This window comes from Felis catus, chromosome E1 (assembly GCF_018350175.1).
Source record: "Felis catus isolate Fca126 chromosome E1, F.catus_Fca126_mat1.0, whole genome shotgun sequence".
NCBI lineage: Eukaryota > Metazoa > Chordata > Mammalia > Carnivora > Felidae > Felis > Felis catus.
The window spans coordinates 15,205,615-15,229,218 of record NC_058381.1 but is presented as its reverse complement, the minus strand read 5'-3'; the positions used below and the strand labels follow the sequence as shown (position 1 = coordinate 15,229,218).

The 23,604-nt window shown below is 50.3% G+C and overlaps 1 protein-coding gene across 5 annotated transcripts in view; it reads right to left on the bottom strand.

The window, feature by feature from the left end:
* SLC43A2 (solute carrier family 43 member 2) overlaps positions 1 to 23,342 on the bottom strand; it is a 37,733-nt gene extending 14,391 nt beyond the window's left edge. For 3 of the 5 annotated variants that reach the window (XM_019817364.3, XM_019817365.3, XM_003996420.6), the window contains exons 1-5: positions 23,194 to 23,342; positions 22,121 to 22,323; positions 13,248 to 13,455; positions 11,899 to 11,954; positions 10,675 to 10,751 (exon numbers count right to left, since the gene is read on the bottom strand). In XM_019817364.3, the coding sequence (XP_019672923.2) occupies positions 10,675 to 10,751; positions 11,899 to 11,954; positions 13,248 to 13,455; positions 22,121 to 22,323; positions 23,194 to 23,327 (678 nt within the window). In that variant the 5' untranslated portion in view covers positions 23,328 to 23,342. Of the gene's footprint in view, positions 1 to 10,674; positions 10,752 to 11,898; positions 11,955 to 13,247; positions 13,456 to 22,120; positions 22,324 to 22,485; positions 22,808 to 23,193 lie in introns of those variants that run through there. The other 2 variants (XM_019817367.2, XM_019817366.2) reach the window with 2 other exon arrangements.
* Positions 23,343 to 23,604: the final 262 nt, after the last annotated feature.

Below are 23,604 nucleotides of genomic sequence, written 5' to 3'. Positions count from 1 at the left end.
GCCCACAATTAAAAATGAGGAAGGGACATCACCAAAATTAAAAGCTTTTGTGCTTAGGGGCGCCTGGGTGGCGCAGTCGGTTAAGCGTCCGACTTCAGCCAGGTCACGATCTCGCGGTCCGTGAGTTCGAGCCCCGCGTCGGGCTCTGGGCTGATGGCTCAGAGCCTGGAGCCTGTTTCCGATTCTGTGTCTCCCTCTCTCTCTGCCCCTCGCCCGTTCATGCTCTGTCTCTCTCTGTCCCAAAAATAAATAAACGTTGAAAAAAAAATTAAAAAAAAAAAAAAAAATAAATAAATAAAAGCTTTTGTGCTTCAAAGGGCACCAGCAAGGGGCTCCTGGGTGGCTCAGCTGGTTGAGCACGCGACTTCGGCTCAGGTCATGATCTCACGGTTTGTGAGTTCGGGCCCTGCGTTGGGCTCTGTGCCGACAGCTCAGAGCCTGGAGCCTGCTTCGGATGCTGTGTCTCCCCCCTCTCTCTCTGCCCGTCCCCTGCTTGCACTCTGTGTCTCTCTCTCAAAAATAAATAAACATTAAAAAATTTTTTAAAAAAAGGCACCACGAAGAAAGGGAAAAGACAATGCACAAAAGAGAGAAAACGTCTGCAAATCATACATCTGATAAGGGACATGTGTCTATACACTATGTATATATAAAAGACTCCTAAAATTCAATAATAAAAAAATAACCTATTTTTTAAATGGGCAAAAGATCTGAACAGACATTTCTCCAAAGAAGATCTACAAATGGCCAATAAGCATATGAAAATCCACTCAGTATTATTAATCTTAGGGAAATGCAAGTTGAAACCACAATGAGATATCGCTTCATGCCCCCTAGGGTGGCTATAATAAAAAATCAAATAATGACAAATGTTGATGATATATATAGGAAATCAGAACCCTGATCCACTGCTAGTGGAAATATCAGATGGTACACAGCCACTTTGGATAAGTCTGGCAGTTCCTCAAACAGTTCAACACAGAGTTACCATATGACTTAGAAACTTCACTCCTAGGTATATACCAAAAGAAATGAAAACAAATGGACTCACAAAATTGTGGCAGCATTCAAAAAAAAAAAAAAAAAAAAAAAATTGGGAGGCACCTGAGTGGCTCAGTCAGTTAAGTGTCCAACTTTGTCTCAGGTCATGATCTTGCAGTCCGTGAGTCCGAGCCCCGTGTCGGGCTCTGTGCTGACACAGCTCAGAGCCTGGAGCCTGCTTTGGATTCTGTGTCCCCCTCCCCTCTCCCCCTCCCCCACTCGTGCTCTGTCTCACTGTCTTTCAAAAACAAATAAATGTTAAAAAAAAAAAATTGTGGCAGCATTCTTCACAATAACAAAGAAGGGCAAACAAGGCCAATGTCCATCAGTAGATGAATGGGTAAACAAAATGTGGTCTATTTATGCAATGGAACGTTATTGAGCCACAAGAAGAAATCAAGTACTGATACCTACTACAACATGGATGAACCCTGAGAATATTATGATAGATGAAAAAAACAAGTTACAAAAGACCACATATCGTATAACTCCATTTATACGAAATGTCTAGAATGGGCAGATCCATAGAGACAAAAAATAGATTAGTGGTTGCCCAGGGCTGGGGTAGAGGAAGCTGGGAGTGCATAGGGAGGAAATGCCAATGGGTACAGGGTTTCTATTTGGGGTGATATAATTGATTACAGTGATGGCTGCACAACTCTGAATGTACTAAAAACACTCAATTGTATACTTTAGGTGAATTGTATGGTATGTAAATTTGTCTCAACATCACTGTTAAAAAATACATGAGTAAGATACATAAGATGATTTGGGGTCCCAGGATTAAAAAGGAAAATGAATAAATCTATAGTGTATGGCCAATAAGCCATTCTATAGCATAGGGCCAGGGTGGCCATCTAGGCTCCCCTAAGAATTCCAAGCACACAAAGAGCTCTTCTTCCAGCCCTGACATAGAGTGGACCCTCTGTCCACTCAGGCTTCTCAGATAGGATCAAAGGGGGATAGAGAGCATATTGAAATTCCCCCCAGCAGGAAACAGAGGCAATGTGAATGCTCACGTGTGCCCGGGAACACCTAGGTGACTACTAAAGGTGCCTAATCTTACTCTTTGCACACCTGCTTCCCAGGTATGCTGCGGTTCAGAGGACATGCCTCTGTTCCTGAGCTCACATATTCGGGCTGCTCTGTGCCGGCTCACCCAGCAAGGCAACCTTGCAGTGGAGGCATTTCTGGGGTCATATCTGCCCCAGGGAGAATCCAAAGATTTGTTCTGCTTATGTGGAAGGAAGGAACTGTTCCAACCTGGGATGCCACTCCAGCCATGGGAAATAAAGGAAGAAAGGGATCAAAGAGGCCTTGGAACCGAACCAGAAGAGCGCACGGAGGCCAAGCGCCCGGTACAGGAAAGGCTACTTGGTACAAAGTCAAGCCAGAAAAACACTCTTGTTGCCTGTAGTCACCTTGAAGCCCAAAAAGGTATCTCCCAACTTTTCAACAGGGCTGGGAATACTCTTAAAAAGGAGACAGCTTGCTAGCTAGCCTTTTTCCTTCTTAAGCTCAAGTTTGCCTTAATCCTAACCTAGGCTAGAGGCCAACAGAACAATGGACTCGGGCTAGCATACAACCCTGGCCTGATCTTCTGGAGTCTTCTCCCCAGAAAAGATTCAGGAAGAACAGGAAGCTGAGAAAGAGGACTGACTTCCCATCTGCTCATGGATGAGGCCCTTGCCCTCATACCGAGACAAGGACAGTGGCTTTTTAGCTGCCCAACTTCTTCCTGCCTAGAACACTCTTAGCGACACCAAGAAAATTTGCCCCAACGTGTTATTTTGGTCAGTAGGGCGATACCTAGGGGGAGTATAGCCTCAGGTCAAACCGTACTATACAGTGTTCTCACCAACACCTATATCCTTTATTTTAAATTAGGGTTATTTTTTTCTGATTACAAAAGTAACGTATGTTCATTGTAAAACATTTGGAACAAAGTATACATAAAGAAAGAATAAAATAAAAATCCCCTTGATATACCCATTAACTATTTTTTATATATTTCCCATTAACCTTTGTCTTATAAATAACTGTAGCTTTTAAACAAAACTGGGATCATATGCTACATGTCGTTCTACAATTTTTCCCTTTTACTTGATATAGTATGTTTTCTTACTTTTTAAATTTATTTAAGATTTTTAATTTTATTATTATTATTTTTTTAACTTTTAAGTAATCTCTACACCCAACATGGGGCTCGAACTCACAACTCTTGAGATCAAAAATTGCATGCTCCACTGACTGAGCCAGCCAGGCACCCCTATAAACGCTTTCTAACTTAGAATTCACCTTCAACATAATTTGTAATGACTGTCTGGTATTTCCTTATCTGGATGGTCTATAATTTATGCAACCACTTCTCTGATGTTGGAATTCAAGTCCTTTTTAATTAACATTCTTAAAGATAAGCCTATGTGCACATAGCTATTATTCCCTTAAGGTAAATTCCCAAAAGTAGAATCATTAGGCAAAAGGGAATACACATTCTTAAGTTTTTGTGATATCCTGTGCCAAACTGCCCTCCAGAAAGTTACACCAATTGGTAACTCCCACCAGGAGTACAGTAGAGTGTCTATTTCACTGTATCCACTCTGGCATTTCGTGTTATTTTTAATATTTGCCACTTTACCAACATCCTCGTTTTAAAATCCATTTCTTTGTGTATATGGATGAAATGAATGAGTAATATTTGCTTCAAAATAGTCTGGATGGTGGGTAGAGACAGGAACAAAGCAAGGGTGGTTGTGAGCTGATAATTGTTGAAGTTCAAGATGGGCACATGGGATCATTATACTATTCTAATACCATGTATATATTTAAATTTTTCCATGACTAAAAAACGAAATTAAAAAATTTACATTTATTGATTACTAATGACTTTCAACACTTTCTATAATTTTTAAAATCAGCCATTTATATTCCTCACTTGTCCTTTTCTCCTATGAGGATGTTAATCTTTTTATATTGATTTCGTATAGGCTCTTTATATATTAAAGACAGTTACGGTTTGCCCATAGAGTGCAGGTATATTTTCCTAGTTTGTCATTTAACTTCTTAGTTACTTTACCTTCTTAGTTCATGGTGTTCTTTTGATCAACAGAGGTATTTAAATAGGTAGTCAAAGTGTGTGTCAGCTTTTAGGGCCTACGTAGCATTTCTGTCAGATGAAATCTCTCTGAAAAGAACATCAAGGGTGACCTTGACCAATGAACCCCAAAGTACAAACATCCTGACAATGTCAATGTGTGGTCACAAAAGAATAGCAAGCACAAGAGAAAAGAGGGTTTCCCTAAGGACGCTAATTATTTTTTAAATGTTAATACTAATTGTGTTTTTCCTTTAAGCCACTTCCTTCCCTTCCTCCTAAAGCTGTCATGCCTGCCAGGAGATTTTCCCCATTTGCCATGCCCAGAAGCAGCTTGATTAGACGATTTTTCTTATTATTAAGTAATAATATATAATAATATGGCATAATTATATTAGTATAATAGCATATAATAATAAGACAATAGCATTATCATAATAATAGCAACGATTTTTAATACCTACTGTAGGTATTATCTTAAAAACCCTCAAAACAACCTTCCAAGGTAGGTTCCAAGGGTCACTTTTCACACTCCCTTATCGGGTATAAAACTCTAGGATTAGAAAAGTCGAGGGACACCCTCAAACCGGTAAGGGTCAAATTTGGGATTCAAAGCAGGTCAAGCTTCCGTGCATAGCCACTGGACTACTCTGCCTCTTGGAAATCTGAGTTTGGTCCCCAGGGCAATTGCCATCACCTCTCAAGCTTCTATTTGTTCCTTATTAAGCACTCTGTCTGCTCTCCCCACTAGAGTTTTTTTTACGTCCCTTCTGATGCTCCTTTTGGACCTACCTGCCCCTTCCCTCCTCTTGACCTCCCCATGGTCCAGGGCCACACCTTCAAGTAGACTTGCACTTGCCCTTGGACTTTCTCCTATTTCATCCTCATGTCTGTCTCCTCCCATTCTGGTCTCCTCCTCCCTCCCACCCTCTCCCTCCTTCTGGCTCCAAATGACCTCATCTGCACATAATGGCTACTCAGAAGCCCTGATGATGGAGTGACGGCTGGGCACTGAGCAGAGTGCCTTAGTGTGGGCCTCAAGCGCTAGGTGGAGAGGGAAGAACGAGCTCTTCTGCCAAGTAGGAAGCTGGAGCCAGGCTACAATGACAGACGACAGGGGAAAACACTCAGCAGGAGCGGTTTCCTGATTCTGGATTCACAACTGCACTCACAGGTGGGGAGCGCAGGCCCCCTCCCCAGGCTCTGGGTGCTTCCCATAGCCACTTCTGCTGTCTCTGCAAGGGCTGGGGCTGGAATAGCTCGCGGGGCAGAACCCACGGCCTAGCTCACTCGGGGATACCAGTGGTGACTCATTCTCAGCCCCGTGGCTGCACTGTAAACAGGCCCTGGCTCTGTGACCTTCCCAGAGGGGAAAACAGCAGCTGCAGGCAGCCCTCCCCTGGAGTTCTGGCCACAGAACATGGCTACTGGACAAGAGGACCCAGAGGCCTAGGCTCCGTGATGGTGAGGACTGGCTAGCGTCCTTGCAGGACCTTAAGATGCCTCTCTACTCAGGGGCCCCAAAGACAGGCCTTGGCTGGCAGGCAGGGACAGAAGGACCACCGTATAGCCCCTGGAACTGACTTTCCAAATCCATGGTCCCCCAAGCCCACCAGCTAAGGGTGCACCCTGGCCCTCAGGGAAAAGACACAAGGCCCCTTCCAGAGGTGGCTGGTGTACACACCCAGAGCCCTGTACAACTTGTATAGGCCGGGATCCAGGTACCAGTCTGGACAAGCAGACTCAGCAAAGCTAGGCTATTTCCTAACCCCAAACAACCGGGCAGCTCCAAGCACACACTGCCAGGAAAAGGTCCTTGTGGTCACCTTTCCGCTTCACTGCTGTAGGGGTGGGGAGGAGGGGTTCCACTCCCGAAACCACCTCATTTGCCTTTCCAGCCAGGGCCAGCCCTGCCGATGCCTCCACTACACCTTCTGTTCACCCCCGAACATGTCACATGGTGAACAAATTCATAAGGCAGAACTCTCGGATGGGTGAATTTTTTCCAGGTCGGTGGCGATCAGCTGGTTAGTGGGCTCTCAAGGCCCGGGATAGAAGCTAAAAGACAGAGCTGGCTCCGGGCACTCAAAGTCCTGCTCACCTGGCACTTTGGGCTCCCAGAGAGCTGGCTGGGGTGCTGTGGGGATTTTCTCCTGGTGGTAGAAATGGGCCAGCTGAGCAGCAACGCCGAATTCCCATCCCCCCACCAGGGGGCACATGCTTCACTGCTGTGCCCGATTCCTTTGCCTCGCCTCTTCTTGGTATTTAAAGAGGGATATTTATTCTCTTCTCCTCAAACTCTAGTCCCAACTCCCATGGGACCATTTCTTCCTCAGATTTAAAGTCAGACTTCAATGAATCAAATAGGAAAAGCCCACAGAGAAATTTTTCATTAAGGAGCCTGACAACAGTTTGGAACCACTTTGCTGCAAGGTTTCCAGCTCAGAACCCACTCCCGCCGACAGGGACAGGGGGCAGAGTAATGAAGTGGAAAAGATATGTTCACAATGTTGGTCGCATCTGCTCCCATCTCTAAGCAACCCCGGGCCCTGGATCGCAGGGTGGCAACCCAAAGATGCCGCCTCAGCCGCCGGCCGGTATTTACACTCCAGCCAATGAAGCGAGTTAAAGGGTTGTACAAACGCTAGACATTGGGCAAACAGACCAAAGTGTTCTGTCCAGATGTCCAGCGGGAAGGCTGGGCTCTGCACCTCGGGGAGTGCTCTGTTCCCATGGAATGACCTCACCCTCCCCTGAGGATGTCACGAGGTTCAGGCCTTCTGCTGTGGGGACCCTGGAAAGTCAGTTCTGGTTGTCGGCAGCCCACGGGCATGGGATTTCAGTCTTGCCCTTTGGAGCCTCTGCTCTGGAAGGAAGGATCACCCAGGAGTACAGGCCTCTCAGGCACTATTGACCATCTCGCCCTGGCCTGTGGGGAAAAGGCATTTTGCCAACTTTGGGGCCTCTTCTCCACCAATGGGGTGACCGCTCACAGCCCCTGGTCATTTTTATTTATACCACAGCCCATACTACACAAAACTTCTTAGAACTCAGAAAGTCCCCAAATTAGCATTTCTATGGCAACACATTCCCCCAAATTCCCAGCTTATCACAGAGTGATTATCCACGGCCCCAAAGAAGTGATAGGAGATTTGATTTAGGAAGTTCCTAAAGGCGACCCTAAAGACTCCTTTGTCCCCCAAATTAGAACATGGGTGGGAGACAAAACAGAAAGTGCCGTTGTGCTGCTAGCTTGGCGTCTTTGGGGGGCAATGTTGGCAGTTCTGCTTTTTAAAGGCCTGGGCTGTGTCAGAAAGAGATTGAGCTCTGCTCAGCAGAAGCCTCGGCCAGCCCTAAAACATTGCCCAAGAGCTCTGGCTCTGTCCTCACTGACCTGCTTCTCATTCCCCTTTTGGGGTCTATTCGGGAAAGGACAGCCACGAGAGCCCCCATCTGAGACCACATGGGACAAGAGAATGCCCACTGAGATCCCTCAGGCCAGGGGCAGTAGTGGAGGAGGGGGATGACTTAGAAAGTGTTTAGGGAGTTGGCCCATGTATCTAGGAGGGGGATCAGTAGGATGGGGGTGAGGGGATGAGGGGGTGAGGGCAACACCTGCCTTCTGACAAGGAATAGTAACTGAGCAGCTTCTTGGCGCCCTGCACCAAAGCTTGTAAAGCGCCCGACAGTATGTATTTTAGGTTTTGCAGGCCATATAGTCTCTGTACAACTCCCTCATTCTGCCCCTACAGCACAAAGGCAGCCACGGACAATAGTAAACAAGTGGGCACAGCTATGTTCCAATAAAAACTTTGTTTACAATCTGCACCCCACACTGTAGAGGCCTCTTTTAGGCAACAGGCTTGAGCAATGGAAACCTGAGTAAGGGAAAAGGGCGCACGGTGACCACTGGGCTGAGTACAAACAGGCCCATTAGGTGACCCACCTCAAAATAGCCATAACTCCCAGCTGACCAATGGGCCACTTACAACTGGGCACAGGTGCCGAAGAAGGAGCATACATTCCCATAACTCCTCACTCCCCACCTTACTACAGCCCCCCACCACTGCCTCCTGGCAGATGTCTCTCCTTGGCTGTTCACCCACCACTCCCTTGCAGTGTATTCAATAAACTCCCATCTCCTTTGTTCTGCCTTGGGTGAATTCTTTCCCTGCGGTCGCCTCCGGCTTCCACCTGGCCTCTACCTGATCGGTTGCCCCACACCCAGCAGTGGTCTGGATTTGGCCTAGGGGCAGCAGTGTGCTAACCCCTGCTCTAGACACAAGAATGGAGACCTTAGGAGACAAGCCACCAGCCTCCCTTAAACAGACAGCTGCTAACCAAACGCTTTAGGTAACAATCAGATGGTTTTCTTGCCTGGTCACTCTGTATCCTCTGTACCTTTGACCTCCCAGTGGGCGGGTGAGGAGCCAATGGGAGTGCTCCCGCTACAGTGCTTTTGGACTGTGAGTGCTTTTGGTCTGTGTTAACACACAGACCTGTTAGAGGCTGATGAGGGCAACAGACCCTCCCGCGGAGAAACGCACACACAATTTGCTTGCATACAACTTTAAGGGGGTGTACAGTCCTCCTTAAGTTTATTCATGATCACCCGGAGGCCTCAAAACCCTAGGGGAAGATCCCTCGCTCACTCCAAAAAGAGAGCTAATTTTTTTTATATACAAAAGAGCTCTTACAAAACACTTAAAAAAGATCAACAACCCTGTAGAAAAACAGACAAATCGCACAAAGAAGCAATTCACAGAATACAAAAGACCACAAAAAAAGAGGTGGAAAGATGTTCTGCCTCGTAAACAATTAAAGGCAAATTAAAAAAAAAATCATGGTATATCATTTTCACCAGATCAGACTGTTAGGCTAATGTTTAAAAGACTAATAACAGGGCACAGGAAGGGGTGTGGAGAAAGGGCCACTCTTACTCCTGCCGGTCCACCAGAACCAGTATGGGGAAGACCAGCAACAGCAATCCCACTTCTGGGAGTTTATTTTACAGAAATATACATACGGGGGTGTGCACCTTAGCATCATCATAAATCAGAAAGACTGGGGACCTGGGGCGCCTGGGTGGCTCAGTCGGTTAAGCATCTGACTTTGGCTCAGGTCATGATCTCACGGTCCGTGAGTTCGAGCCCCGCGTCGGGCTCTGTGCTGACAGCTCAGAGCCTGGAGCCTGTTTCGGATTCTGTGTCTCCCTCTCTCTCTGACCCTCCCCCATTCATGCTCTGGCTCTCTCTGTCTCAAAAATAAATAAATGTTAAAAAAAAAAACAAATAAAAATGCACAAAAGAGTACAGAGTAAATCTCCCTCCTGTCACAGAGGGCAAGGCAAGCAGAGTTCCCAGATTTGTGCATGTCACCCACACCCGAGTTGTCACCCACACCCTGAGCATCCCACATACACAGCCCTGTGCTGTGCCTTTCTCACCCAACACTCCCCATTTCCATGTGCCTCCACCAGACGGTTACCCCTTCCCACCAGGACAAAGTTAATAAGGCAAAGTGAACAGGATAGGCCCTGGGCTGGGCCTGGCCATGGGCTCACAGCCTGCAGGTAGAGGGGTCATGGAGATGCCAGCTACCTATTTAAGCTCCTTCCAAGAAGACCAGCAGTCCCAGGGCCCCTCAATAGCATGACTTGACTCACTAGTAGAAAGGGAAATCAGAAACCAGAGTGCCCTGGGAATGGCAACAGTAGATATTACATCATATAAGTTTTTCAAGGGGAAACTAAGGCAAGCCAGACTTTGCTGTCGGGTGGAAATCTCTCTGAGAAACATAGTATTCTCACTTCTTTCCCATCAGCCAGCTCTGAAGGGCAAGCCTGCAGAGAGCTCCCTTCGTCTTCCTGGGGAAGACATTTTTGGCCTTCTTTGACTCTCTTTCTTTCAACCTGGACCTTCCTGCAACCACTCTCACCTCAAAAAGAAACACATTCTGTGGTGATCCACTGCTATAGGTAAGGTAGGCACTCAAGCATCCCAAGAAAACATCTCCCTCCTCAGGTCGGCTCGCTGTGCCCTGGCATGTAGAAAACCAAGAAGAGACGCAGCCGGGTACTCCCCTGAGTTTTCCATTCCATTCTGGACAAAGGCAATGGTGAAGGGCGAGGAGATTCCAAGGGAGGATTGTTTCTAGAGTGCACTATTAGCCAGAGTTGCCATGGAAAAGGAGAGGAAAGAAAGCGGGCAGCAGCTTTTTTCCTTCCTGCTCCTGTCTTCTCTGGGAACGTGGCTAGTGAGGTGGCTTCCTGGGTACCTAAGCCAAGATCAGAAGGCAGGGGATGGGCTCACTCCGAGAGCCGTGCTCTGCTGCCTTCGGGCCCGCCTCCGGAACCTCCCAGCCCGGGAGGCCATGACTGGCTTTGCCGCTAGGCCGCTTCATCACCAGCAGCCTCTCCTGCTTGGGATGTCCAGGCGCAGGTAGGCCAACGGAAAGCAGGGCAACTGAAGCCAACAAAAGCTGCCTCAGATTCACAAGGAGATGACCAAACGGGAGAGCTTTAAAAAATCAATACTTACTGTTAACGAGGTGAAAGTCATGCACATCCCACCAAAGCCATTCAGAGACAGGGCGATGAAGATGAGCACAGACAGAGCTGGAAGGAAACAGAAGGCTCATCAGCCGGGAACCACGGCTGAGCTTCAGGGAGGCCTGGCCCGCTGCCTCGCAGAGAGCAAGCAGAATGGATGACGGGCCATCGGGGGCTAGCGCCTGACACCCGGGGAGGGGGAGCTGGAACAGCCTCTTCCTCCTCACCCCCCTCCTCTTTGATTTTACAGGACTTGGACTCTTACTAAAGGTCTGACGCCACCCCCTCCTTTCTCCATTAACCTTAGAGCAAGCCAGAGGCCCAAAGAAGCTGCTTCACCGAAACCAAAAATACGGGTCTTCAAAAATCAGTAGATGAGCCCAGCTAAGATTTTGATGAAACCCAAGTTCTATTTTGGTATTTGTTCTGAAAGTCTTTGAAGCAACAGCTCCACCTAAACAGGGTTGGGGACCAGTTGGATTCTAAGCCATTTTTTAAAAATGTAGGCTCTATGCCCAACTTGAGGCTTGAACTCACTACCTGAGATCAAGAGTTGCACGCTCTTCTGACTGAGCCAGTCAGGTGTCCCAGCTTTTTTTTTTTTTTTTTTTAATTTTTTTTTTTAATTGAGAGAGAGAGACAGACAGACAGAGTGTGAGCAGGGGAGGGGCAGAGAGAGAGGGAGACACAGAATCCAAAGCAGGCTCCAGGCTCTGAGCTGTCAGCACAGAGCCTGAAGCAGGGCTTGAACCCACGAACCATGAGATGGTGACCTGAGCCGAAGTCGGACGCTTAACCGACCGAGCCACCCAGGCGCCCCCTAGGTGTCCCAGCTTTTAAGCCAACTTCACAGTGCTGGCCTAGGCTGCCTCAGGGGACTCAGCTCCCAACTTCTGGACACACCCCTCAGCTAGCCTGGTTCTTAGAACTTGTCTGGGGTTGGCATCAATGAAGCCATCAGGGACTGGCTTGGCTTGTGATGAGATGGGAGCACGGTACACCCCGGGAGCTTCTCTCAGACGTCTGTCTGGGGGACTGCTGTCTTACCCAGCCACCCGTTTGAGATAAGTAACTGCGTGAAGGCCTAACAGGCATCCCCTGTAATTTGAGCAGTAAGGCCTGGCATGGCTTCCTAGAGCAGATGGACCTGTGAGCACCTCTGGGCACTCTCTCTCCAGTCCCTGACCAAAGAGTAGAGGAAAAGCACACTCACAGTTTGGGTTACTTGCTCCATATGCAATCAGCAAGCAGGAGACAGCAAAGCAGGCACTAAAAACAAGCAGAAATAGTACATTATTTATTATTATTGTAAATAGTGTTATTTGGAAGTATTTACCATAGGTCAGATGTTTTCAGAAAATGTATATACGTTCTCTTGTTTAATTTAACATTTCTAAGGAGTATAATTGGCTCCGTTTTACTCATGAAGAAAATAAAACAAAAAGAAAGAAAAAAACAAACAAACTACATTCTCAAAAGTCTCATAGCTAGGAGGTGTCTTAAACTGCAATTCAAGGCCCAAAGGCAGATCTGGTAAATACCACTATCTCCTGTGCCTTCCCCTCCCATCCTCAGACTGGAGAGGCCAAAGCTCTGAAGTGAGAGAGAGCACAATCCATTCTCCAGATTTCTCTGCCCGTCGTGCCAGGGGAGGAACAGAACCGCACTGAGCATGAGGGAGATAATGGCAGTTTCTGAGTCCTGGCTGCCTGGCTCCATCCTGGGGACAGAGGCCTCTCAAGCTCCAAAGAATGAGTGAAACTGATCCCCTACCCATGCCCTTCACGGTCACAGGCCTCACCCGTGGCAAACCACTGCCCTGCATGTGATCGTTCCCAGTGGGCCTGGTCTGGGGAGGATGCTGGCCTGAGAGGGCTAGCTTCTTGGGGGACTGACCCTGAGTCTGGCAGACTGGAGCTTTACGGACCATATCAGGAAGTGCACAAGATGAATCACTGCAGTGCCGGGGGGTGATGGAAACAGGAGCACTTCTGCTTTATCACTTTTTTTTTTTTTTGCATAATTTTTTTAAATTTCAATTTTAGCTAGCTAACATACAGTGCAATATTGGTTTCAGGACTGGAATTCAGTGATTTTTTTTTTTTTTTGCAATCTTTAAAAATTGAAAGTATTTTATCATTTTTAATCTTAGCCACTTTAATTGACATTTTTTTGTACATGCATCATAAAGCAACATAAAACATTAAAAATGGCATATGTGTATATAATTGATAATTCCATGCTTATATTGGACGTACATGTTCAAAATCTTTTTTTTCTGATGGGAGAGGTCAAAAAGATGGTGGAAACCAGTGTTCTTAATGATAAGCAACTCCAAACCCTCCCAGGTGGGCCTGGGGCCCTGATCCTTTTTTATGCAGTATTGGCATGTCTCAAGGATCACAGGACCTACTGATTTGGTGGTGGAATGAGTAGGAAGCCCACTCCGGGTGGGCATTTAGGGAGGTCCACCGTGCATCTGATAGCAGGTACAAGGATTCCCTACAGTGGGGACCTCAGCCCCAGGAGTCCCACCTGCCCACCCCCAACTCCTGCACTGACCTGCCCAGCAGCCTGAGCTTCCTCGGGCCATACTTGTCCATGACGATGCCTAGAGGTAGGGTGATGGCGCTGAGCAGGAAGGAGCCTACGGTGAAGGCCAAGTTTAGCATCTCATCCTGGGCCTTGCAGCTGAGCCAGCCATTCATCCAGCTGACCTCCTCGTGCTCCAGCTCTTCCGTGTCCCCCACTGTGCCGTTGGTGACATTCTCTGTGTGTGCAGAAGGAGGGAAACTTGACCACAGGGTTGAGGCCAGGATTCCCAAAGATCAGAGGGCAAACGCACATTCAGACCCCACTGGAAATGTCAGGGCTGGCTCTGGCTCCCCCACAGCAGGTGTGGCTGTCCATCTGGCCCTAGCCCCCTGGAGCGATAAGGTGGAGGCCCTGGTCTTTGGTGGAGGGCACAAACCCTTTGGAGAATCCAACAGAGGAGGCTCTACTCCTGCTCCTCAGAAAATGCATGTGAAGTCTTGTCCACAGTTTGAGGAGATTTATGTGTCCCTTGAAACACACAAGCCCCAGCTTGGGAGTCCCATTCTAGAGTAACCTATGCTCTGGAAGAATAGGCCTCAGGACCCAGTGTAGGCTGTGGGGCCGCAGGTGGGCTAAAACCTCCTCAGCAGCTCTGTCCCTGGAAAAGGACAGCAGCCAGTATGTAGGCTGTCGATCCTAGATCACTTGGCAAGCACAGGCTGCCGGTCTCACCGCAACACTCCGGTTCTCCTCAGTCAACCAAAGGGAAGAGTGAGCGGGTCTCCTTTACTGCTAAGTACAGGAGACTTCTCATACCTACACCTGCTACCTCCCCCGGGTATTTTCACAGCATCGACCACCACACATACTGTGTCACAGAATCCCAGGGAAAGGTTTTTTTATTTTTTCAATTAAAAAAAACATATGTGTTAATGTTTATTCATTTTTGAGAGACAGAGAAAGACAGAGAGTGAGCGGAGGAGGGTCAGAGAGAGAGAGAGACACAGAATCTGAAGCAGTCTCCATGCTCTGAGCTGTCAGCACAGAGCCTGATGCGGGGCTCAAACCCCCAAACCTTGAGATCATGACCTGAGCCAAAGTCGAACGCTTAACCGACTGAGTCACCCAGGCACCCCAGGAAAGATTTTGTTTTTTAATTTTTTTTTTATATTTATTTATTTCTGAGACAGAGACAGAGCATGAGCAGGGGAGGGACAGAGAGAGAGGGAGACACAGAATCAGAAGCAGGCTCCAGGCTCTGAGCTGTCAGCACAGAGCCCGACGCGGGGCTCGAACTCACAAACCGTGAGATCATGACCTGAGCCGAAGTCGGTCGCTCAACCGACTGAGCCACCCAGGCGCCCCAGGAAAGATTTTTTTAAAACAGTCCCAAGTTACTTGCTTTCACTCGTTGAGGTTCACCTTTCTTATTTTTCTTGCTGGGGGTCAAGTGTTGCTGTCCCCTGTGGCCACAATCTTGAGCTGCAATCTCAGCCCTTAACGGCCTCTCCAAAATCCACCCAGCACCAAGACAACAAAAACTAGGGAGGAAGAAGCACTGGAGCAGCTGAGGGCTGGAGGGTGGAGTGCGGGCCGGAAGGCGGCACAGAAGCCCTCCCTCCCTGACTGCTAGTTAAGAGATGCTGACTAATCCCACGAGGAGCAGCCTCTGATTAGATGCGAGGTCACACCGGGAGAGTCAAGGAAACACCTCTCTCCAGATAACTGCCTGACTCCGGATTGCGGCCCTCTGGCGCCAGGGCTATAAAGCTGAGGGCTGCAAAGGCCTGCCCAGGCCTCTCAGGGCTGCCCCAGGGTCACGGAAAAGGATGCACTTAAGGTGAATCATGCTATATGCCAACCTCCTAACCAACAAGCCCTGCTGGGGGCACACTGGTTGAGGGTGAGGTGCTACAACCTGGCCTCTGGGTTCCAATTTTGGTGTCTCTACTTCCTACTTGTATAACCTCAGAAAAGTGACTTAATCCCACTCTATCTCAGTTTCTTTATGTGTAAAATGGCATAACGTAATAGTAGTATCTACCTCCTAGAGTCTGCCCGGGAGATAAATGAGAAAATCCAGATAACGCTCTGGGGCTCACATGGCCGTAGAAAGTACTCAATGAACAATAGTTATGAGTTATTATTATTACTATCATGGGAGTCCTGGGAGGGTGCACCTGGGTGGCGGCGGAGCTGGACAAAGTAACTGGGTGCAGGGTCCCATAACTGTGTGTGCGTAGCATGAATTTGCATCTAGTCGCCTGTTAGGCTGGGGGCCGTGTCCCCAGCACCTCACCCAGATCCTGGTGTATGGTAGCTATTTACTGAATGAATGAAAACAACGGAGTCAGATCACAACAGCCAAAAGGCCCCAGAGAGAAGAAAGGAACTAGGACATACGGAACCATGAAAATAGAGGGGACAGGCACATTGCTAACCTCCTAAAGCCACAGAGACAAGACCCAGCACGCCAGATTCTCCCCCCACCCCCAATCTCTGCCACTTCCAGTTTTCCAAAAGAGGCCCCACCATGTTGACAGCCCAAACACAGGACAAACAGGATCATCTGAGTCCATCAGCCTCCAGGTCAGAACCACCACACACCCTGCCTTAGCCAGCGGGCCCGAGCCGCTCATCCACTGTGAGATAGCCTCGGCAGAGGCCGGGCTGCCTCACAGGCTGGCACTGGTTTCTGGTGACAGCTCGGCCAGCAGCAACAGGAAGCGGGAGGACGGGGTCCCCACACAGCAACGGCCATCCCCATGTTGGTGTGCAGATAGGGGCAAAGCAGCACACGTGTGACAGGCTGGATGGGGGCAGAAGGCCCCTCAGGGCCCAGGATCGTTGGCTGGCGAACCCTGATTGCGGCCATGCAGGGTCTGGAGCCCATGACGGCACTGAAGGACACGAAATGGCCTGGATGGCTCAGTCGGCTGAGCGTCCGACTTCGTCTCAGGTCGTGACCTCACGGTTCGGTTAGTGAGTTCAAACTCCGCATCGGGCTCGCTGCTGGCAGAGCCCTCTTCAGATCCTCTGTCCCGTCTCTCTCTGACCCTCCCCTGCTCACACATGTGCGCGCTCTCTCTCTCTCTCTCACAAATAAATAAACATTAAAAATAAATAAATAAATGACACAAAATAACTCAGGACTCAGGAGCACGGCAGGATCTGCTGCTACAGGCAGGGAGCCAGAGCTGGACCGGGAACTGATGGAGCCAGGCAGCACCATCTCTGGGTAGAGGCCCCAGGGTGTCCACCCTCAGTTTCCCCAGAGCTGGACTCCTAAATCCATGATGATACTCACCAACAGAGAGAAGATAAATCCCAAGGCAATGTACCCAAAGCAGTCTCCCTGATTTGCCATAACTGGGGATGTCCACGGAAACATCTCGAATTATTTAGAGATGGCTAGACAGAGAAGCTCATAAGGAGAAAGGCAACACCAGGGGGAAGGATATCTGTCCCCGTCTTTCATCTTACAGTCACTGCACACAGGAGTAGGGACCTTACACACCTTGGGCCACTGGCTTTCTCTCCTTAAAAAAATCCCTGCCAACAGGGCTGCCTGGCCCTCTGCCCTCCTGCCTCTAGGCAGGGATGTCCAGCAACAGGTCAGCCTGGGGTGGGGGGTCCCAGTGGCCTCTCTTCGTCTGCCCATGAAGCAATTCAAAAGTGTCCCTTGCTCCTAGAGGGGACTAAATCTTCGGTGAGCCCAGAAGCTTTGTTGGCAGTAAACAGTCCACGTGAATAGTCACAGATCCAGGAGATGCCCAAACACAGCCACACCCAAGCTGTTCCTCTCCCTCTGCTCTCACCTGGGCCACCGTGGGCCAGGAAAGACACAAACAGATAAGCACAGAGGAAGTGTCAAGCCCTGGGGTGCCCCTCTGCTCCCAGCCTAGAGCTCAGGCCTCACTCCAAACCGGCCTGCTCTGCACCTCACTTGCACCTGTTTATCAAACAGATGTCTCTGCAGTGGGTGGCCAGGGTGGCCTGGCCCAGCCCAGCCAGGAAAGGTGAATCAAGAGGACAGGCAAGGAATTGGTGTGGCCCGAGTGTGCTGAGAAAATAGCTTCGAGGCTGCTTAGGGGCAGGGAAGAGAGAACAATGCCTGCACTGTTCAGCCCTCCTCCCAGAAGACTCGCACACAATCTGCACAGTGAAAGTAGGGGACAAAAGGGGGTGCTATGACCCCACTCAGGTTCCCCTGACATCTCTGGGTCAAAGAGGGAGCTCCCCCCGCCCCAGAGAAACAAAGGGAATGAGGAACAGAACAGCTGGCTGCATGATGCTTAAGGGAGCGAGGGACACGGGGCTGGAGACCCCTCCAAATTTCTGAGCAGCCCCCTTCTCTGACTGGCTGTTCACTGGGCCCTCCACCCAGGATGCAGGCCCCTGGACCTCCCTGCTGATGGTCCCTGCCCCAGGATCTCCTGTCTGTCTCCCAAATCCTTAGTCTATCCGGCAACAGGAAGCAGCATCTCAGTCCAACAGGGGGATGTAGGTGAGAGGTCAGTCTCAGACACAGAGCAAACAAAAGGCAGGACACAGACAGTCAGAGGGCCATCGTGGGGAGGCCAGGGCCTAGCCCCTTGCTGCGGTCCCGGAGTGCCTGTGTATGCTGGCTGCTGTATTCAGTGGTATTCGTTCTGTTTCACTCAGTGCCCTCTCACCCCCACCCAGACGCCACACGAGGACACCAGCAAGTTGCTTGCCCAAGGTCTCTCAGACAGTACATTATGGGGAAGCTGAACTTGAATCCAGGCTGCCAGACCCCAAAGTTCCTGCTTTTAACCTTCAGGCTGTGCTGATGCTGTACCACCTGAGTTAGAGGCATTTCAGAGAAAATATGCTGAGGGAATGGAGACAGCCCAAGGCTGTCACAGTGTCGGGGACAGCACCAGGTGGCTCTTAATGACACCTAGTGTGAATGGGACCGTCCCCAAGATCCTCCCTGAAAGACAACCCAAGCTGAACAGAACCTTAATGCAACACCACGAAGGCAGGTGGGGCCAGCGGATGTGGGGGAGGGAAACTGGGTCACGAAATGGGCAGGAGGAAGGCAGGGGTGGTAGGAAGGGACGCTGAGGGTGCCAGCTCCTTTCTGTGATGCATCCTGAGGCCGAGGGCACCAGCCTTTAGACCTTACCCATTGCTACAGAATACTTTTTTTTTTTTTTTTAATCCAAAATACACTGGGGGGGGGGGATGGAAACAGTCACATTCACAGCAATACAAGTAAAAGGGTGGGTTTTCAAAAGCTATCAAAGGCCAGCAGCCTTTGAGTGAGGCAGAGACCGTTAAAAGAGGGTCTCTAAGCAACAGGGAATGTCTCTTGTCCACATCTGCAGCTTCAGCCCACCTGCAGGGGGCCAGTCCTGGCTCTGCTTCCCTGCTGTGACAGCAGCACCTCTGTCCCTTCAGGGCCCAGCTTTGTTTCGTGAGGGGTTCAGTTCCCCTGCCACCACAGGCAGAAAGACTGCAGTGGTCAAGAGCACAGAACTGGGATCTGCCTCGGCATCCATGGAGGAGCTGGACTGAGACTTCCTCAGGCAGAGACCGCGACTCCACCCCCCACCCCATGCCCAGAATGTGGCAAGACCTCAACAATTTTTAAGAATCTAATAGGTGAACGTGATGGTCACCCTCTTCTGCCTCTGTCTCTTCTTCCTGCCTTGAGAATAAAATCCAACTTCCCGGGGCGCCTGGGTGGCTCAGTTGGTTGAGCGTCCGACTTCGGCTCAGGTCAGACTCTCATGGTTCATGGGTTTGAGCCCCACATCAGGCTCCGTGCTGACAGCTCAGAGCCTGGAGCCTGCTTAGGATTCTGTGTCTCCCTCTGTCTCTCTGTCCCTCCCCTGCTCATGCTCTGTCTCTGTCTCAAAAATAAAATATAAAAACATTAAAAAAAATTTTTTTTAATAATTAATTAATTAAATAAAATCCAACTTCCCCAAGTGGCCTCCTAGGCCCAATGGGCCTTGGCTCCTTCCCACTCTCCTTGCCCCCTCCTCTCCCAACTCACCCCTCTTGGCCCTCTAATCAGAGAGGCCGTGACACCCAAGTTGAACCAGGTGCCCTCTGTGGCTCTCCTTCCTGGCACCCTGCTCTCCACTCGAGTTCTGACCCCCTCTTGGAATTATACGGTCTGTGTGTTTAATGCTGGCAGACTACAGACTCCCTCGGGACTGCTCTACACCCCCAGCACAGCACCTCAATTAAATGTTTACTGAACGTGGAGGTTAGCGGAAGAGGAGATTAACAGCCCCCTGATCTGACCCTGTCCAAGAGGGCCATCAGATGACAGAACGAAGAAAGAGGTCAAGAGTGGGTAGGTACGACAGCCATCCGGAGGCCAGAAGGATACGGTTCTGGAAAAGCCCTGTTCTTCCTGGGCTGGGAAGCCAGTCAGCTTCCTATCCACACCAGGAGGCAAAGCCCAAAGGCCCACCCCCAGTCCTTATCAATCCTGTCTGGTGGGCAAGGCAAAAAGAGCTGAGAGGCAACAGAGAAACACGAATTTTTTCTTTCCTTCTCCCACCTCACTATGCTGGAACCCAACACCGTGTCTGTGGTGAGATTCTGGCTGGAGTCCCAAGAACCTTTCAACAGGTTCAGGCAAATTTTCTTTAGAGAACAAACCAAATCAAAGGTCCTAAAAGCAACCAAAAGCTGACAAATTTGCATCTCAATCAGATGTAGACCAGTATGTTTTTCACAGCCTAATTCAATAAATGGCCCAAAGGCTTCTCTGTAGTTCAGCCACCTACCAAGTTTGAAACTATTAGGCCTAAGCAGAAACCTTGACCCTAAATCCTCCAGACACTCCCAGTTAGGCAAGGAGGAGACTCCTGGCCCCCAAAGGCAACAGGCTACTTGGACTCCAAGAAGCAAGGAGCAGCGAGGCCAGAGATAAGCTAAGTGGAACCGGCAGGCCTGTCCGTAAAGGATGCTGGGTCAGCAGGTTGCCAGGTAGTCAGAAAAAACAAAATCAAAGGCAGGAGCAAAGGCACGGGATAAGAAGTTGATGTTCAACCTACAACCTGACCCTTCACCTTCACTTTGCTTTATAGAAGGGACGGGTCAAGCCTCTCTAGGGCTTAAACACCAACTCAGCACTGTGTCGGCACAATCTCCAGGACTCCTCCCATTCTAACGAAGGAAGAAGCCAAGGTCGAGGCAGGAATGAAATGACCAGCCTCGATGCTGCCAATACCATAAAATAATTAAGCAGTGGACAATCTGGGGGATAAAACCCTAGAATCGGACCTTCCACAAGAGGTCCAAAAAAAAAAAAAAAAAAAAAATCGACCACAACAGTCCCTCAGTCTGGACGAGATGCTAAAAGCTTCATCTGGGGATGATGATGTTTCTTGCTGTTCTTAAAACCCTCGCTGTACCTTGAAAGAATCCATCAAAGAGGCAAGCAGGAAGGGTCATGATCTAAAGCAGGAGGGCGGGGGAGGAGCCAAACACTCCAACCTGCTCCTTCTAGATAGTCCTTAATCTGCTAACATCTCTTGGGCAAAGCAGAAAGCTCGTTCAAGGAACAAGGTCTGAATGACTCTCCCATCTCCCAAGATTTCTTGCTGATGTGGGGAAAGTTCTGCCAAGAACCTTTAGGCTATTGGAAATATTTCTGAGTAGCTAAAGGTTATAAATGACATACTCTCTGTCCTCTCTCCCAGGTGGCCTCTACATCTCCTCCATTTCTCCTGCTCTAAACTTGTCCCGCAGAGCTTGCCTAGAGACTGAAACACTTGGGGATCTCCTGGGACTGTCAGGAGAGGGAAACAAGGAGGATTCTACATGGGGTTCCAGGCAGCGTGAGCTGGTCCAAAGTTTTCTCTCCCCCCCAATTTAGAACTCTAGGAAGAAAAGGCATGCCAGCGGTGTGATTCAGAGGGACAGACTTAAGCTATCTCCCTCTAAGGGGACTCCCACAGGGGTTGGCTGACAAAGGAACTGGGAAGAGATATTCCGGAGTTCAACTATTAGATAGCCCCTGTTGGGGACAACAGGAGGGCAGAGGGAAACATTTCCTATCAAGGTTACCTAAGAAAGGGGATGCAGGGTAGAGGTGGGGACTTGGGTCCCACTTCTTGGCTTAATCTACTGGCCTATAGCAATTAGGATCCTTAAACGGGGTCAGGGGGCATGTGAGGGTAGGAGTGGGGGTTACACTCCTTGTAGACAAGCATCTTCAACCTGCGTTCGGCAACACCAATGATGCAGCAAAGGGAGAGGACAGAACTAGTGTTATTTCCTTAAATACTCCCCTTGCCTTCCCCTACCATGATAGGCAGATAGAAGGCCACAGAGACATTCCCATGGCCTGTGGGAGAAATGTCCTTTGGAAAATCATAAAGCAGCAAAAACAGACAAGAAATTGTAGCTGACATGCCCTTAAGAGACTCCATAATGGCCTAAAAAACATCTAGATTCTAGATGAAACTTCGATGGGGTGGAGGCCAAGCCACTTCCTCTCTCTCTTGCTGCACCCCAACCATTGAGTCAGGAGTTCCTCTTTCTCACAGAGAGCAACATATTTAGTTCAAGTCAAGTGATACGCCAGACACCAGGAGGAGAGAAATCCAGCAAGGTTCCTAGGTGGCGGAAAGAACATCCCGGACCTGAAGGTTCTGGAACTACCAGAGTCCTCAACTGTGTGGCCTTGGACAAGTCAGCAGATCTGTCTGAGCCTCAGTTTCTTCACCCACAAAACAGGGACAATGATATGTACCCAGCTGAGCTGGCTGACGATCAAATGGGGCTTTTGCTAAATGGGAGGCGCTGCGCAGCGAGGCGGTATTGCGGGCCGGGTCCTCACTGCCATCTCGCCCTCTCCCAAAGCTCCCACTCCGGGAACCACCCCGAGCCCGAGACGCCCGTCTCACCTGGCTCAGTACACAGGTATGAGTAGAAGCCCTCCGACTTGAGCATGATGAGCAGCGAGCCCCAGCCCAGGAGGACTGCCGAGAAGAGGAGGTTTTCCAACACGGCTGTGCAGGCCATCCACCAGCGGCGCCGATGGGCAGTGGCCAGGGTGGGCGCCATGGCGCGGCGCGGCGCGGCGGCCCTGCTCCGGCTCTGCAGCCACCTGCACACAGACCCCAGTCAGCGTCAGCACCCAGCCCTGCCCAGCCTGTGTGGCCAACCCGGGCCGCTGCCGCAGCGCGCGCAGCTTGTCACCCCTCCGCGGCCCGGACCGTGGGTGCGCACAGCGAAGGAAGCCCCAGCCCTGCCTGGGTCCCAGGCCAACCTGTCCGCGGCTGGCTCGTACGTCTGCCCTCAGCTACGGGACAGCGGCCCCGGCCAGGCAGGGAGACCTCTCCCTTGGCTCATCCCGAGGAAACCTGAAGCATGAAAACAGGAGGGACTAACGCATGCTCAGGGACGTGGAATTAATCCTGGCTCTCCGCAGGACTGACATAGCTTGGGGACTGTCAGGGGAGGCACCTTCAGGTCCGGATACCTGGGCAGGGCCATACCTGAGGACTGCCACTCCCTGGGACCCTGACAGGCCCCCTCCCGCCCGCACTCGAGACCCTTCCCCAGAGCTGGTTCCTTCAACCACAAGATCAGCGCAGGGAATCCGGAACGGCCCGCCCCCGGCCCGCTCATAGGCTGGACGGCTAGGAACTGCTGCGCCATTGGCCGCTGTCTAGGTCGCTAGGCGCTGCGGCCACGCGAACCCCGCATGGGAGAGGCGAAGCCGGTTCAAACCGGCGGCGCGAGCCACCTGCACGACCCCCATTCCGGCTGCTTCCGCGCCATTTAGTCTGTTCCCATGGAAGCGGACCCCCCGTCCCTCCATCTCCGAGCTGCCTCCTCCATTCGTCATCTCTTCCCTGGCAGACCTCCATCCAATCTGTTTCCTCTCATAGGTATACATCTTCTCCCTATGCCCCTATTCGTGCGCCTTCTGTCCCCCTAGCACCTTCTCCCAGATCCCCAAGACCCAGCTCACCCGGCTTCTACTGGCGTGTATCGGGCCCGGCCGGCGCCTTTTCTGCCTCCTTTTATTCCAGAGCTTTTATTTCGACCCCAAGACGAAAACACTGTCGCACGCTGATTGGCTGAGTGGGGGCTGGAAACAGGCATTGGCCAATCAGCAGCTACCCGCCCGCCCGGCGGCGAGCAGAAGCCGGTTCCGGCCGGACTTGAGAGACAAACAAGAGAGCTGGGGGGGGGGGGGGGGGGGGTTGTTTGCCGGGGGCAGCGGTGGGTTGCCTCTACTGCTACTGCTGCCTTAAACTGGAATAACAGCCTGGCTGGGAATTCCCCGGGGCATCGCCCCAGCGTCTCTCTAGAGCCTTACTCCGAAGCTCTGACCCTGGGTTCGGTCCCCTCTGTGGATGTTCTGGTGGACTGCATGCCT